At 43.0% G+C, this 16,613-nt stretch overlaps 1 protein-coding gene across 2 annotated transcripts in view; it reads right to left on the bottom strand.

Moving 5' to 3' along the window:
- The window catches only part of LMLN (leishmanolysin like peptidase), a 74,665-nt gene that overhangs the window by 40,314 nt on the left and 17,738 nt on the right, over nucleotides 1-16,613 (bottom strand). Inside the window, exons 5-8 of one of the 2 annotated variants that reach the window (XM_056127717.1) lie at nucleotides 16,130-16,247; nucleotides 12,258-12,436; nucleotides 5,486-5,591; nucleotides 3,598-3,692 (exon numbers count right to left, since the gene is read on the bottom strand). In XM_056127717.1, the coding sequence (XP_055983692.1) occupies nucleotides 3,598-3,692; nucleotides 5,486-5,591; nucleotides 12,258-12,436; nucleotides 16,130-16,247 (498 nt within the window). The remainder of the gene's footprint in view (nucleotides 1-3,597; nucleotides 3,693-5,485; nucleotides 5,592-12,257; nucleotides 12,437-16,129; nucleotides 16,248-16,613) is intronic. The other variant, XM_056127718.1, reaches the window with a different exon arrangement.

Genomic DNA, 16,613 nt, shown 5'->3' with positions numbered 1-16,613 from the left:
ATAACTCCTGGGGCTGGAGCAATAGCACAGCAGATAGAGTGTTCGCCTTGCATGCAGCTGACCAGGTTCAATCCCCAGCATCCCACATGGTCCTCTGAGCACTGCCAGGAGTAATTCCTGAGTGCACGAGCCAGGAGTAATGCCTGTGCATCGCCGTGTATAACCCAAAAAGGAAAAAAAAAAAGTGACCAGAGAAAAGAAGCAAAATCCAAAAGTGCAGGAAAATTAAGTGAATAGGTTATAAAGAGAAAATGCAAATGGCTTAAACTCACTAGCAGTCCTGGAAATACAGGCTGAAAGGGAAAAGATCTACAATATCCAGAAGAGCCGATACAGACTGCAAGTGTGTCCTGGCACAACCTCAAAAACAGAAGGAAAAATACTACGGTAGTTTCTGTTTAATATTCTGGGAGGGGGAAAAACAGGGATTGACTCTAAGGCCTCATGAACGCGAATGTAGGAAGGTAACTCTGCACTAAGCAACACCCTGATACCCAGCACAGCAATTAAGACATCCCCCCTAGGTCTAAATCTTCTTTTTAACTGAATCACTATGAGATATAGCTACAAAGCTGTTCGTGTTGGGTTTTTGATCATGTTTGTTGTGGTGGTTGGGTTTGGCGCTCGGTTCCCGGCCTCCACCCCTGCTGGTGCTCTGGAGACAGTATGCAACCCAGGACTGAGCCAGGGCCGGCTCCGTGGAGGGCAACACCTTAATCCCATTCCCTAGCCTAAATAATTTTTTAAATTTCCCCCCAGGTGATTCTCGAGAATCACCCAAGCCAACAGTGGCCCCCCCGTCGGGTGTGAATTTATACAAATACCTATACAGCCAACATCTAACCCAGATTCCAAAATGAATAATTTTTATATTTGTTCTCATCTATTTATCGTCCTTGAAATCCCTTGCCTCTCCTGGGGCTGGAGCGATAGCATAAAAAAGTTATTAATTACTTTTGTTTTCTAAGGCAAGTCGATATTTAAACATAATAGTGAACAGCCGTGAATAGCAGAAAAATAAATACCTTTTAATCACTCAAAATCCTTTTCAAAATCCTGAAATTGAACAATTTCTCCAAATAATTTATTTGGAATAATCCCATTCCAACTGTAAATGTTCAACAACAGATTTTCTTATATTTCTATGATGTCCACTTATACTGTGATAAGCTTTTGAGGAGCAGCCTCAGTGCAACAATGTACAGCCTCGGGGCTGGGGTGATTGGGGGGGAGGGCATTTGCCTTGCAAGAGGCAGACCCAGGTTCGATTCCCAGCATCCCATAGAGTCTCCAGGGGTAATGCCTAAAGTGCAGAGCCAGGAGTAACCCCTGTGCCACACCGGTGTGACCCAAAAAGCAAAAATATTAAATCAAATAAAATAATAATAATTTTAAAAAAGAATGCACAGCCTCACAATAGTTGGGGGGAAGGGGGGTACAGCTCTCTCACTTACTTCACACGAGCAAAATTCCTATCTATCTTTTATGCCTTTCTAAGACCACAATCCTCCTTCTCAGAGACCTCGTTTGTAAGGTGAAAAAGGGGAAACTCATATGCATCTTTTTTCCTTTTATGAAAACCATTTTTAATGGAAGCACTGGGATTGATAGCAATGGTAATACTCCTTTTAGGCACACCTCATCCCAACACAGGCTGTCATCAGAGTCCACTTCCCGCCACCAGGGCCCAAGCACCCTTCCTAATGCCAACCCTACGGAAACTCAGCTCTACTGTCGAGAACCCTCAGTGTTGATGACTAGGACCATCTTTTGTTTCCTTACTGTGTTTTTTCCCGACATATGGGAGATCACTCCCCTTCTCTTTCCCTCTCCCTCTCTCTTCACCTCTTAATTTCAAAGGTGGTTGATACCTACACACATACAAACTGAATAGAACTAATCCTCTGAAATTCTACAAAACTGTACATGAACAGTAAGTTGGTAAAGTAAATTTTTTCAAGGACTATATCTTTTTTTAGGGTTATACAAATTAAAAACAATTTTACGGATAATTCTGTGCTAACACACTTTAATCTTTACGTAAGTAAATCCTGGAATGAAAATTTAAGGGGAAAATACTAATTACCAATCAAAGTATGTAAGTGTGCTCAATTTCTAATAAATCTAGCATCTCTTAAAGTGAAAAAAATGGTGCGCAATAAATAAGGTATTCGCAGTGTGACATTCAGAGCTTGATCTGACTCTGTCACTCTTCCGTGACTCTCCATCTCTATAGTACTACAAGGATAGGACATTTTTCAGCTCTTCAGTTATTTAAATGTACTTTTACATAGCACTGTAGCACTGTCCTCCCATTGTTCATTGATTTGCTTGAGCGGGCACCAGTAACATCTCCATTGTGAGACTTGTCGATACTGTTTTTGGCATATCAAATATGCCACGGGGAGTTTGCCAGGCTCTGCTGTGAGGGCGGGATACTCTCGGGCTCTCTTGAGAGGGATGGAGGAATTGAACCTGGGTCGAACACGTGCAAGACAAATGCCCTACCCGCTGTGCTATCGCTCCAGCTCTGTCACGGTCACGGTCATGGTCCTCCCGTTGTTCATCAATTTGCCCGAGCAGGCCCAGTAACATCTCCATTGGAGACTTTGTTGTTACTGTGTCTGGCATATCGAATACATCACGGGCGGCTTGCCAGGCTCTGCCGTGTGGGCGAGATACTCTCGGTAGCTTGCCGGGTGTATCGCTCCAGCCCAGTACTTTTACATATATTTAGAAATGTAAACCATAGAGCCTAGCAAGTCATAACTGCTATATGAATTACTCCTAATGATTAATGTGAGCTTCTTTTCTTTTTTTGAATTTTTTTTTTAATTAAATCACTGAAAGATAGACAGCTACATAGCTGTTCATGATTGGGTTTCAGTTAAACAATGTTCCAATACCCATCTCTTCACTAGTGTATATTTCCCACCACCACCGTCCCCAGTTTCCCTCTGGCCCTGCATCACCCCCACCCTGCCTCTGTGACAGACACTCCCTCCTCTCCTCTCCTCCCTCCCACCCTCCTTCCCTCCTTTCCTCCTTCCTTCCTTCCTTCCTTCCTTCCTTCCTTCCTTCCTTCCTTCCTTCCTTTTCCTTCCTTCCCTTCCTCCCTCCCTCCTTCTCTCTCTCTCTCTCTCTCTCTCCCTCCCTCCCTTCCTCTCCCTCTTTCCTCTTTCTCTGTCTCTCCACCCTCAGCCCCTCCCCTTCCCTTTCTGGCATTATGGTTTGCAACACAGATACTGAAAGGGTATCATGTATATCCCATTACCTACTACTCACATTCATTCATCTTAATATAAAATGAAACACCACTCCCCTCCCCTCCCCTCCCCTTCCCTTCATTTTGGCGTCACCCCAGCAGTGCTCAGGGATCACTCCTGGCAGCGCTCAGAGGACATATGAGATGCTGGGGATTCAACCCACGTTGGCTCCACACAAGATCAGGGCCCAACCCAGCCCTCTATCTCTCCAGCCCCAGCTGTAACTTTCTTGGGCTAGTCCTAGAGTCACTATTATTCAAGGCACCCAACGTGCGCTGATTCTCGGGTATTGGTGTTCTCCTAAAAGTGAAGAAGCATACATATGAAATACCTATAGTTAAAAGGTGGGAGGCCATCCGCAAATCTTGACGTGAGAGGATTTCCATCTTTATCGTGGTAGAACGCAAAGAGTCCAGCAGAAAAGCCCTATAAGAAAAGTTCAAAACAGTTTTTTACCTCCAAATATCTTAAAATGAAAATAACAAGTGTGATTCATGTTACAGGTATCTTAACAAGCCATCAAAAGAGATCACTCATTTTACCTCTGAAAGCATCTAGCTAAAGCATCTGTAAGAAATTCTTACATATTGCAATTGGACAACTAGGTGTTCCAGTGAATTTTAAATTTCCAATTGCTTGAGGTAATTGTAAGTAAAGAAATCAAAAGAGAAACACAGACATTCTGTGTCAGTCACTTAGTCCATTATTTCTCAACCTCCCTATCCTGTCCCCTTACTGCAGCGACCTGTTCTACCAGTGCCCCCCACCCCCACCCCCGCTTTGGAATACCCTGGGAGCCCACCTATACAGCTCCCACCAGAGAAAAACCGGTAACACACTGACTTAAGAAACTAGGACCATGGGGCCAGATAGTACAGCAGGAAAGGCATTTGCCAACCCGGGTTCGAGCCTGAGCACCACCTGGAGTGAATCCTGACATCATTCCCAGGAGTGATGCTGGGATGGAAGCGGGAATGGCCCCAAGAAAGGCAAGCAAGAGCCATACCTGCTGTACCATCTCTCCTACCCCATTGCTGCAAGTCCCACTATTATCTTAACAAGGATGCGGACAGTCACCTAAGTAATTTGCAAAAGGTCCCAGAGGATTCTAGTGGTACAGTCAAGAGACTTCATGCCGAGCTCTTTGGGATCCTTTCTCTCTCTGATGAACGCATCTCACTGAGTCAAAGTCAGTTTCTGAAAGTATTATCCAAACACAAAATATGGTTCTCTCTGTCTCTGTCTCTCCCTCTGTCTGTCTCCCTCTCCTTGTCTCTCTGTCTCACACTCCGTCTCTCCATCTCTCCCTCTGTCTCCCTCTGCCTCCCCACCCCCTCACTCCTGGGAGGCTCGGCAATGCTGCACTATCACTCCCAGTGCCGGCATAAACATTTCCTAGGGGCTTAACCAGCTTCGTTTCATTCCTACATTTTGGATCAGCCAGGGGAAGGTAGTTTGTTAACCCATGTAAACACATTTTAGAGAGTTCAAACCAGACCAAGACCCTTTGTTATTGTGTTCTCTGCTTTGGGGCTCGTCAGCAGCGCCCAGGCCCAGACATCCTGATACTTGGGCCCACAGTGCAATGCTGATCATGCCTGGGCACGCCGCTGGGGGGGGTGGGGGGGGGCTGCTGCACCCCCGCCCTCTCAGAGCACTTCTAGAAATGAGCCTTGGAATCACACAAGCATGTGGACCAATGCCAAGGATCCAATTCAAGGCCTCAGGTGTGGAAGACAGATGCTGGACAGTGAGTATATTCCCAGGCCTATACTTTTCCTTGAATCCTATTTATTCAATGGTTTTTCCTTTTTTTTTTCTCTCTCCCTTGTTTGGTTTTTGGGATAGCACCAGTGCTATTCAAGGCTAATTCCTGGCTCTGCACGCAGGGACCACTCTTGGCAGTGCTCAGAGAATAAGAGGGGATACTGGGAATTGAACCCAGGTCAGTCTGTGTGCAAGGCAAGTGCCCTACCTACTGTACTATCTCTCTGGCCCCAAGATTTTCTTCTTTAATTATTTAACATAGTATACTTCCGCCTAGTCACTAACCCAATCATTACTTTTTATTGGCAAAAGCCTAATGAACTAGATTCCATCAAATGTGATTCAAAAAATCCATATAATCTTAAAATGTAGTATATACGTCAAGAAGAGGACATAAAATGCAGCAAAGTATACTTATGAAGAAAAGATTAGTAGTTAACAGCAAAATTTACCAGGGCATGAATAATCTCATGTTTCACTGTGGACAGCATGCCAATGAACTCCTGAGGCTGGGTAGAGATCATATTTGGACACAGGTTAGCATATCCTGCTATTGGCCTGTTAAAATAGACATTGAATTTCTTATTATATTCCAGAATCATTTGAAAAATTGTATTTGCTAATCTATCCCTTTCAATTAAAACTGGCCACGGTCTGAAAAATCTCTGCTAAACTTACAAGTCATTTTGCGCCACAACATCTCTCACTATCACTGACATGAAGGCATGCATGTGTTTGTCCATGTTATGACTGATCAACACCTTCGATTAGTCATAACATCGACACCAAAACCCACCAAATCATACAGTCAGCTAAGTATGCTTCTGTGTGAACTTTTAAATATGTCAGTAGGTACCAAATAAGGAATAAACCAAAAGTCTGAAGTCCTCACACGACATATGCCAGCTTCTCGACAGGAACATTTCTTTTTGTAGGCACAGGGACAGACGGAAAGACAGACAGGGAAACCAGATCAACAGTAAGACAATAAGTCAATCACTAAGGCTGATGAAAGTTGTTAAATCTACTCATCTCCATCTACTTCTTACTTTTCAGCTGCGCTAACACTGCCTTTATTTGCATAAACATTTTTATCTTCCGTTCATCTTCCATATTGTTCACCTTCCAGAATCTGTGGTCCTTAAAGCTTCAGAACCCCATGGCTGGAGAGATAGTACAATAGGTAGGATGCCTGTCTTTCACACAATCCATGGCATCCTATATGAGCCTCAGAGCATTACCAGGAGTGACTCCTGATTGCAGAGCCAATGAGTGTACCAAAACCAAAAAAATATTAACCATTCAAAAATTAACAATCAGATTCCAAAAGTTGCCCTTCTCTTAGAGTAATCCATTTGTCTTTCAAAAAACCTGGTGGAATAGATAAGGAAATCCAAGATTCTCTGTCCTACCACAAGTTTGCTAACATTTTATCAGAGAAATGCCATCAAAAATATTAAATTGTTGGGGACGGAGCGATAGTACAGCGGGTAGGGCGCTTGCCTAGCATGCAGCCGACCTGGGTTCAATCTCTGGCATCCCATATGGTCCCGAGCACTGCCAGGAATAATTCCTGAGTGCAAAGGCAGGAGTAACCCCTGAGCATCACTGGGTATGACCCAAAAAGCAATAAATAAATAAATTAAATTGTAATCACCTACTAACAGAATATTTGCCTTATTTACAATTTTTAAATGTATGGCATATATACTTGCTTTATGCCTGAGAACATACTGACACTTAGAAAAAAATGAAAACAGTTTATTTACCAAAACATTGCTACAATGACCTTTAGGCTACAAAATGTCAGCAGAGGCTGAAGGCCCTTTAGAGACCTCCACGTCCTCAGAATGACAGTGCCCTCTGCTCCTCTGATACATCTCCTGAAGCTCTCATGTTCCAGCAGAGTACAAGAGAGGCCAGAACTTTTTTTTTTTATTAGTGAAACACCATGAGGTACAGTTGTAGATTTACAATTTTTTGTGCTTGGGTTTCGATTATACAATGATCCAATACCCATCCCTCCACCAGTGCCCATTTTCCACCACCATGGATAATGTCCCTCCCACCCCCATCCCCCCCATCCCCCCCTGCCTCTGTGGCAGGGCAATCCCTTGTGTTCTCTCTCTCCTTTTGGGTGTTGTGGTCTGCAGGCCAGAACTTTTAACAGTTCCTTAGCCCCCCTAACTGGGTATGATAAATGATCTAAGTGATAAATGAATGACCCTTTAAATTAGGTGGCAGTAGTGCCTGAAGCAGGGCTCCATCCAAGTGAGGTGACTCAGGGCTGACATGCCCCAGACCCTCCCCATTTGGCTGTCCAAAGTCTACCAATGCTTAGCTTACACCAGAAGCTTAAAGGAGCCACCTTTGCCCAACTGATTTAGGTTGTTTCTCCTCCTTTCTTCCCTTTTATACTTCAATATACTGACTTTTCGACAAGGAATCTATCACCTATTGAAATCACCTGAACTGCCTATTTAACAGTAAAAAATCTTTGAGGGGAAGCCAGGGAGAGGCCCCCGAGGTTTTCCTCCTAGCCGCCTGCAATTCGGGGTGTGGGGCAGACGGTAGATGAATCGAGGGCCAAGCCAGCTGATCGGATCACATGCCATCTAGTCCATTCTCCCCACGCCCTGCCCTAGTCTCCTGAGCCTCCCATTCTAGTCTCTCACTGCCTCTCATTCCCGTCTCCTCCTGTCTCTCCCGCTCAACTCTCCACGCTCCATCTCACACCCTGGGCTCTCTCTCTCTCTCCACGTGCCTGCTCCTGTATTCTTCTACATTCTTCTCTCTTTGTCCCCACTGCTAGCCTATCCACCGTTCATCATGCTGTCCTGCTCTCTCTCCAGCTCTCTTGTCTCTCCAACTCCCCAGCACTCTGGGCTGACACTGCACCCAGTCAGGTAGCAAAATCAACACAAGAAAGCCCTTCCTGAGCTCACACCAAGATCAAAGGGAACACCACCTCAAAGGTATTCCAAAGCCCTTCCTGACTGCCCAAGGGCAAATACCTCCTAAGCTATTTTTCTCCTTTCCTCAGTCCAATAACTCTGTCAACATCTCAATACTAGTTATTTTTGTATGGACACAGTAAGAGATAACATTGAGCCTTGTAGGGCAGCTCTCCTGGGAACATCTTGCCACAGACTCAGACTAATCATTCCTAACCCTAGCATGGTCTAAATCTAGTTATTACTTTTTGTATCATGACAGCCATTGTCCATGACCAAGCTCTTAGCTTATAGTTAAGCACTATGCACTTTGGCCAGGCCCATCTTGATGCCAGGGTAGCACATAGCTTATCGCTTGCCCTGGTTCCATTCAGTCCCTCTTCGGGACCTTGATTTGGGGGGCACTAGGAAGAAAGGGCAGCTGAGGCTTAGGTGAGAAAACAGATGCCCAGGAGGAAAATATCACTGAGTCACATAACAAAAGCATAGCACATACTGTCTTCTTGTGTCCATACAAAAAGGACATTGCTCTGAATAAACTATGCAAAGGACTTATGAAGAAGAGAAAAACAAGTCAACAGAGAACAAAGAAAGAAGTTACAAATAAACTCAGAGGAATGGGAGTACTGTGATGGGAGCAACCCAATACACCTAAACTACCTGAGGCTATGCAGGAAGGACAAAACAGTGTTAGCCTACATTTAACAATTTGACCTCTTTAATTGTAAATTCCAGGAGTAGGTACACATCTATTTTGCTCACCTAATCTGGTCACAGTCCTCGGTCCTCCCGTTATTCATCGATTTGAGCGGGCCCAGTAACATCTCCATTTTGAGACTTGTTGTTACTGTGTTTGGCATATTGAATATGTCATGGGTAGCTTGCCAGGCTCTGCCATGCAGGCGAGATACTCTCGGTAGCTTGCCGGGCTCTCCGAGAGGGGCGGAGGAATCGAACTCGGGTCAGCCATGTTGGCTGCGTGCAAGGCAAATGCCCTACCGCTGTGCTATCGCTCCAGCCCTACCTAATCTGGTAGTCGTCAAATATTCAAAGAATAAAATAAATTAATATAGTAGTTTATGAAGGTAAGTTTCAATTCTATCAAAAAAGACTCAAAAAGCACAAATGCAAAAGCCCAAGTTTCCTTCCAACATGAATATTCTCCTTTGACAAGACCTAAATCTTTTTCCAGGTATGAGAAGAATATGTGGGTAGCTTCACTCATACTCACTGGTAAAAAAAAATGCTGACTCTGTTTCCAGATACTAAAGGTGCACCAAATATGCTTTACAAAGCACAACAGTGCAAGGCTACTGAAATACGCTGCTGGGTTATAAGACTCATGTAAGTGATGATTCCTGAAAGCTGGAATACTGGGAACTACTCGCAAAAAAACAACCTGACTCTTAAGGTCCTCTCGGCCTGCTCAGGTCTTGAAAGGAAGTAAACTGATCCCCACCTCAACATGAGATGTGAAATCCCTCTCCAATCTTGCCCAAGGAAGCCACACCAATCCTAAAACATTAAACATGAACCCTAGATAGTAGGATTAGTTCATTTTATCCGAGTTCGATTTCTCCGCCCCTCTCGAAGAGCCCGGCAAGCTACCGAGAGTATCTCGCCTGCACGGCAGAGCCTGGCAAGCTCCCCGTGACGTACTCGATATGCCAAACACAGTAACAACAAAGTCTCCAATGGAGACGTTACTGGGCCCGCTCGAGCAACTTGATGATCAACGGGAGGGCCTTTACTTTACTTACTTTAATACAGCTTTTTTTTTTTTAAGAAGTCAGTTCACTGCAGAAAAATAGATATTCAAACAGCATAGAAATGTATAAAGAAGAAAAGTGAAAATGTCCCATTTCACATTCCACTCTCACTAGATTCCCCTCCCAGGCCTAATGACTGTCACTAATTAGGGGTGCTTTATCTTTAGAGAGGACAGTCACCCTGCACTGCCCAAAGCTTTACCAGAACTGGGGTTTTCAGTATAAACAAGAGTGGTCCTGAGCAAATAGGGGTGTGAACTGGCCCAACGTGGTTCCATTGGGAAACACCTAGTCCTTCTGCCTTGCTCTGTTTGGGAAAGGTGCCACATGTTTCTGGCTGTAGCCACCAGAGGCCTCTCTCTGCTGACACACCCAGAAAGGCTCTGTGCTCTCTGCTGGGCACTCCCACTCTCAAACACGCAGCCAACACCAAACTTTTTCTACACGCCTCTGCTCACATGCTCCCGTAGCAATCAGTGCTCGCTGAGCTCACTGCACATTTTCAAGGCGACCGGCCAGAAAAGACAGCACCGTGAATCACAGAAAACCTCCAGCCGGGCTGGAAATGGTACAACAGGCTTAGCACACAGCCAAGCCGAGTCCCATTCCCGGCATACCCTGTGGTTCCCCGAGTACCACCTAGAGTGACTCCTGAGCACACAGCCAGGAGGAACTCCTGAGCACTGCTGGGTGTGGCCCCAAAACAAACACAAAAACAGAACCATCCTACCCAGTGGCTTCCGAGGCTGTGCTGGGCAGACCCGCCTCAACCCTTCCTGGGTAGGTCTCTGTTGGTCCCTTTGTATTTGTATTTAGCAGTGTTCCCTTATTCCTGAGAAATGTTATTAAATATGGCATTTTATATGTTAATAAAATAATTAATATAAAATATACATATTTAGTGACAATTTCTCAGGAATAAGGGAACACTATTAAATACATGAATTCTTTTTATTAAATAGAATTTACCTATATGTACAATATACAGAACTTTCTTCTTCAGAAATACACTAAGCTTCCAACATTTTAAAAAAGATTTATATTTTATTTTCATTTTATTTTCAGAGTTGTTCATAGTAATTGATTACTTTCAATATTTCAACACCAATCCCACCACCATTATACCTTCCCACCACCATTATTTCAAACTTTCCCACCACCCACCACCACCCAAGCCTGCCCCAAAGGCAGGTGCTAAATAATTTATTTTGTATTACTTGTTATGAATAATTAACTAAACATAATCCAAAAAAGTTTCCTTAGTGTGTGAAAATTGCATCTCAACAAGATTTCTAAGTAAGAGCCAAAGAGAGTGGATCAAGTTTGCCTTGCACACGGCTGGCCCAGGTTTGATTCCCAGCACCCCATAAAGTCCCCCACGCCTGTCAGAAGTGATCCTTGAGAGCAGAGCTGGGAGTAAGATCTGAGCAATTCCAGCTGTGGCTCAAAACATGCTTTACATAATCCATGAATCTGACTCTGACCTCCTTGCCCTCTCAGCACTGACAGTACCATTCGGAAGTGTATCATGGTGTTGCCTTTGTATTGCCCACTGATTTAACGAAACTCATTTTTTTTTTCTCTTTAAATTAGACATTCACTAGAGGGAAACCACTCTTTTAAAATCATCTAGCCATTTGGCAGCTGAATGTCTTGACATCGGGTACTGGTTACAAGAATTCATTACATTCACTCTCCTAGATTTCAGAATGCATAAACTCTACTCTGAAATGTCAATTCTAGTGCCTTTAACTGTCCTGTCCAAAGTACAACAATCAATTTGCACAAATAAATAAATTTTCATTTCAAGGCTGTTCCCTTGTAGAAAAAAAATTTTAAGTCTTTTGCAAGTTAAAATGATACTTAATTTTTTTGTTTTTTGGGCATCCAGGGGTACTCAGGTTTTATTCCTGGCAGTACTCAAGAGATCATATGGGGTGCCAGGGATAGAACCCAGATCAGCTGCAAACAAAGCAAATGCTCCACCTGCTTTACTATCTCTCTGGGACTCCAGGGAGACTAAATTTTCAAGTGACACACTTTCCTCTAAGGAAACTTTATTTGATCTTTTTAGTGGATTATTCATAAAAAGCAATATAAACTCAATTATTTAGGTTCAGCTTTGGGGACAGGGTTTGGTGTTCGGGGTAGAGACATTCAAAATAAGGTGGTGGGAAGGTGTAGTGGTGGTGGGATTGGTGTTAGAATATAAAATGTAATAAATTATTGTGAACAACTTTATAAAAACATAAATATATAAAAATTAAAATTAAATTTAAAAAAGAAGAAAGAAAACTCTCCTAACAGCAGGATGCTCCTCTGGTGAGTCCCTGAAATTACCTTAAGGACAGGAGTCCCAACAGGCCGCTCCCCTCCCCACTCCACCCAGCCAAGGTGAGTAAACTATTTTCTGATGACGAGGAAAGCTGGTCCACGAAAATGTCCTGTATTCAAAATACTTTGTTTTTAAGAGTTCCTACAAGAGCTCTCGGGAACTTTACCTGTCCATGTTTGCTTCCTGCTGACAGTAGGCTGCGTATGAGATGATGTTTTCACGGCTGCACCGCTCAGTGGCCAGAGCACCAACATAAAGAACAAAGTCTGCATCCCGGATGCCCTCGTGGTCTTGCACACCCACTGCTGGACAGGGCCACTTACCCCCACGGCAGACCCTGCACGGCTGTACCCAGAAGTGGGCAGCAGAAAAACCAGACCAGAGAAAGGTTAGTTGTGTGGACAACTAATATTAGAAGAATCCAGTCTCTAAACACGTTTGTTATCTTTTACTTATTATTCCTCAACTTTCATTGCTGTCTTTACTTCATTCTTATCTTGATGCTTGAATTCATTCCACTAAAATTGCTACTTTACATAAAATAATCAAAAATATCTATCATCATAATAAAAACAACTAAGTCTCCAATGGAGACGTTACTGGGCCCGCTCGAGCAAATCGATGATCAACGGGAGGGCCTTTACCTTTACCTTACCATAATAAAAACAACAACAGAGAGTTTATAAGGGTCAAAAAAGAGTTAACGGCTTTAAACTAACGTCGGGCCTGGAGAGGTAATGCAGGAGGTAAGGCCTTGCAGGAGACAGACCTAGATCAATACTCAGAACCACAATGATCCCCCAAAACCCTGTTTCCACTCTGCCCCCCCCCCACACCTTCAGGAGTGACCCCATACACAGAGCCAGGACTAAACCTTGGGCACCACTGGTTATTGCCTCCCAACCCAAAAGGAAAAAAATAAACCCTAAGTTAGGTGACGGCTGCAAGGAACTTCTATGTACAAACTGTCCCCCTTAATCTGTGGGGTTACATTCTGTGGCTTCTGATAGCCGTGGGCAAACACAGCACATATTTTAATCACATATCTTGAGAGGCTATATTCACATAACTTGTATTATACCATATATGTATATACCACATATATTTTGTTTGGGGGCCATACCTGGCAGTGCTTAGGGATCACTCCCAGGGGGTTTGGGGGACCCTGTGTAGTACAGGGGAGCAGACCCAGGTTGGCTGTGTGCAAGGCAAGCGCCTTAGCTGCTGTATGATTGCTCTGGCCCACGTACCACATTATTATAATTCATCTATTTTATTATTGCTCTCAGACTCTGACTGCTTTAACTTTCTAAATTAAACTTTATCGCAGGTGTGTGTGTAAGAACAAACACTGTAATGATAGAAGTCCAATACTACTCTGGTTTCAGATGCTTCCGAGGGCATCCAGAAACGCAGTATTTCAAAGGAGAACTTGAATTTCTGAAATTATCTATGGGGGAACAGGGAACTACTACATTTTTGGTAACTTCTTGCATATCTATAATTATTTCAAATTAATAATAACCTTTTTATTTATTTATTTTTTGCTTTTTGGAGTCATACCCGGTGATGCACAAGGGTTACTCCTGGCTCTGCAGTCAGGAATCACCCCTGGCGGTGCTCAGGGGACAATATGGGACACTGGAAATCAAACCCGGGTCGGCCGCATGCAAGGCAAATGCCCTACCTGCTGTGCTATCACTCCAGCCCAATAATGACCTTTTTAAACTAAACAATTATATATATCTTTTATAAAGCCATTCTTATATCTTGTTAAAAGTTTAGAAAATGTAAGTGCATGTAAGCCAAAAAGTTAAAATCAGGCCAGGGAGAGAGCACACGAGTTAAAGTTGCTTGCCTTACATGTGGCTGACACCAGTCTGATTGCTGGCACTGTAGGTGGCTCCCCAAACAACGCCAGGAATGAGCCCAGCCCCCCACTCTCTGAGTTTCAAATACTTTAAGGAAAAAATTGATGAAGCAAACTTCATTTAACTATATGCTTACTTCTGGTACAAGTAAATGGTTAGTAGTTTATTTGCTTTCTATAAATAATGAGAGAATATAGCTCAACAGAGAAAATAGCGACAAGCAATATTTTTAAATAGACATGTATAATAAACCTTTTCTCTAGTTGTAGCTAAATTATTTTTCTAGTGCAAGTTATTTAAGTTTAGTATGAAAAATTAGAACATTAATTAAAATGCATAAGATATCAAGGAAAAGTCTCTCTCTCTCTCCCTTCCCCTTCCCCCCTCCCCTAGGTCCTTATACATATAAGACCTAGTAATGTCTCCATCGTGAGACTTGTGTTTGGCATATCAAATACCTCCCGGGTAGCTTGCCAGGCTTTGCCTTGCGGGCGAGATACTCTCGGAGGAATCGAACTTGGGTCGGCCATGTTGGCTGCGTGCAAGGCAAACGCCTTACCTGCTGTGCTATCGCTTCAGCCCCAATGGGTATAAATACTCATAATTTTTCTTAGTTATTTTAATGCTTATTACAAACTATTTGTTGAAAATAGAATGACTAATTTGTAAATATAACTGTAAATATAACTGATTTACAAAATTTTTTCATTTAAGAGTCTAAATATCTAAGTATACAGAGGTCTATTTCCTTTTTGTTGTGTGTTTTGTATTGTTTTTCATATTGTCAGAATTGAACACAGAGCCTCACATAGGCGAGGAAGCGTTCTCCCACTGAGCTACATTCCCAGTCTGAATGCTATACAGTAAAATATATAGCAATGCCATAATATACTATAAATATAGGTAATAATTTATAGGTAATATAGGTAAAAATATTTAGTTTTTTTTATTTCTGTTCTGGGGTCACACTGGCAGTGCTCAGGAATCATGCTAGGCAGTATTTAAGGGACCATATAGTACTGGGATCAAACTAGGGTTGGTCACATGCAAGGCAAGGGTCTTACCTACTGTACTACCAACAATGTGATATTTATATATTTTATCTGGCCCACATTTATATTTTTGGAAAGTGTATTTTTATACATGCAATACACAGTTATCTTTTTTCATGGAACATATTTCTAAGTTAGGCTACACCATATACTCTTTTGCTTTTGTTTTGGAGATACACTCAATGGTAGTTGAGGGGTCAGGGGTCACTCCTGGCAGTGCTGGGGGACCAGACGGACAAGGACTAAACCTGGGCCATGCAAAGCAAGCACTCAGCCCACTGAGATATCACTATGGCTCTATGATTTTTTTTTTTTTTTTTTTTGCTTTTTGGGTCACACCCGGCGATGCTCAGGGGTTATTCCTGACTCATGCACTAAGGAATTACTCCTGGCGGTGCTCGGGGCACCATACGGGATGCTGAGAATCGAACCAGGGTCGGCCATGTTGGTTGCGTGCAAGGCAAACGCCTTACCCGCTGTGCTATCGCTCCAGCCCCGGCTCTATGATTTTTATTTCAAGGGATGTCAAACCACTCTTCAAAAAACTAAGGTATAGACCTACTATAAAACCTGATTAGAAAACAAAGTTCTAAACTGAAATTATTTAGCAGTCTAGAGATCAACTGAAAACAGAAAATATATCATTAATTTGAAAACCAATGAGAATAAAACTTGATTCCTGAGTGCAGAGCCAGGAGTAACCCCTAAACATTTCCAGGAATGGCCCAAAAATCTCTCATAAGTTTATACTTTTAAGTGAAAAAAAAAGTTTTATCGAAAGAAATTTACAGAGACATGAGGAGAGAGATACATGTTCAAGAAAGAACACAGGTTGGGCAATAGTCCAACAGAATGGGCATTTGCCTTGTGTTCGGCCAACCCAGATCTAATCTCTGGCATCCCATATGGTCCCCGAAGCACCTGCAGGAGAAAATTTTGAGTGCAGAGTCAGGAGTAACCCCTGAGCATCACTGGGTATGGCCCAAGCCGCTGCCACACACACCACCAAAAAACAAAAAAGAGAGAGAGAGAAAGAACACAGGCTTCTCCAGAGTGAAAGTCCTCTCCTAAACTCATTCTAAACACTCAGACTTTGTTAAGAGCAGGGTGGTTACCTGGAGGTGCTCCTCGGGCACTGTGACGGGGCCACACTTCGTATGCGCGGCGCACTCCCCAGTGCAGTATCTGTGGGGGTCATTCTCTTTCCGGAGGTACTGGTTTGTTGCACATTGTCTTCAGTTCAGGCATTCATAAAATTTTAATTAGAAAAATATAAATAAGTTAAGGTTGGCGGCAATTAAAAACAAAGTCTAGGAGCTGTGATTTTAGTTTGTTAATAATGGGCACTCTTCTAGTTAGAAAGAATTTTGGTGCCAGGAGAAATTCTACTGAGAAGAGTCTTCAAGTCCCCCAAACTTTCATCAAGTCATTACTGTATACAGATAATAGAGGGAGAAAGTGGGTACAGAAAATGGGGGCAAATACATCTCAGAAAAGACCCACAAGTTGCCTTGTAATTAAAGTCAAGAAAAAATTACTCTCAACAGGTGGTTTTTAATTATTTTTAAACACAGTGAAGTTTTGTCTCTAATCACAGAA

Source organism: Sorex fumeus, unplaced genomic scaffold, assembly GCF_029834395.1.
Source record: "Sorex fumeus unplaced genomic scaffold, SorFum_2.1 ptg000063l, whole genome shotgun sequence".
Classification (NCBI taxonomy): domain Eukaryota; kingdom Metazoa; phylum Chordata; class Mammalia; order Eulipotyphla; family Soricidae; genus Sorex; species Sorex fumeus.
The sequence above is the reverse complement of the archived record's forward strand: the minus strand, read 5'-3'. Positions and strand labels throughout refer to the sequence as shown.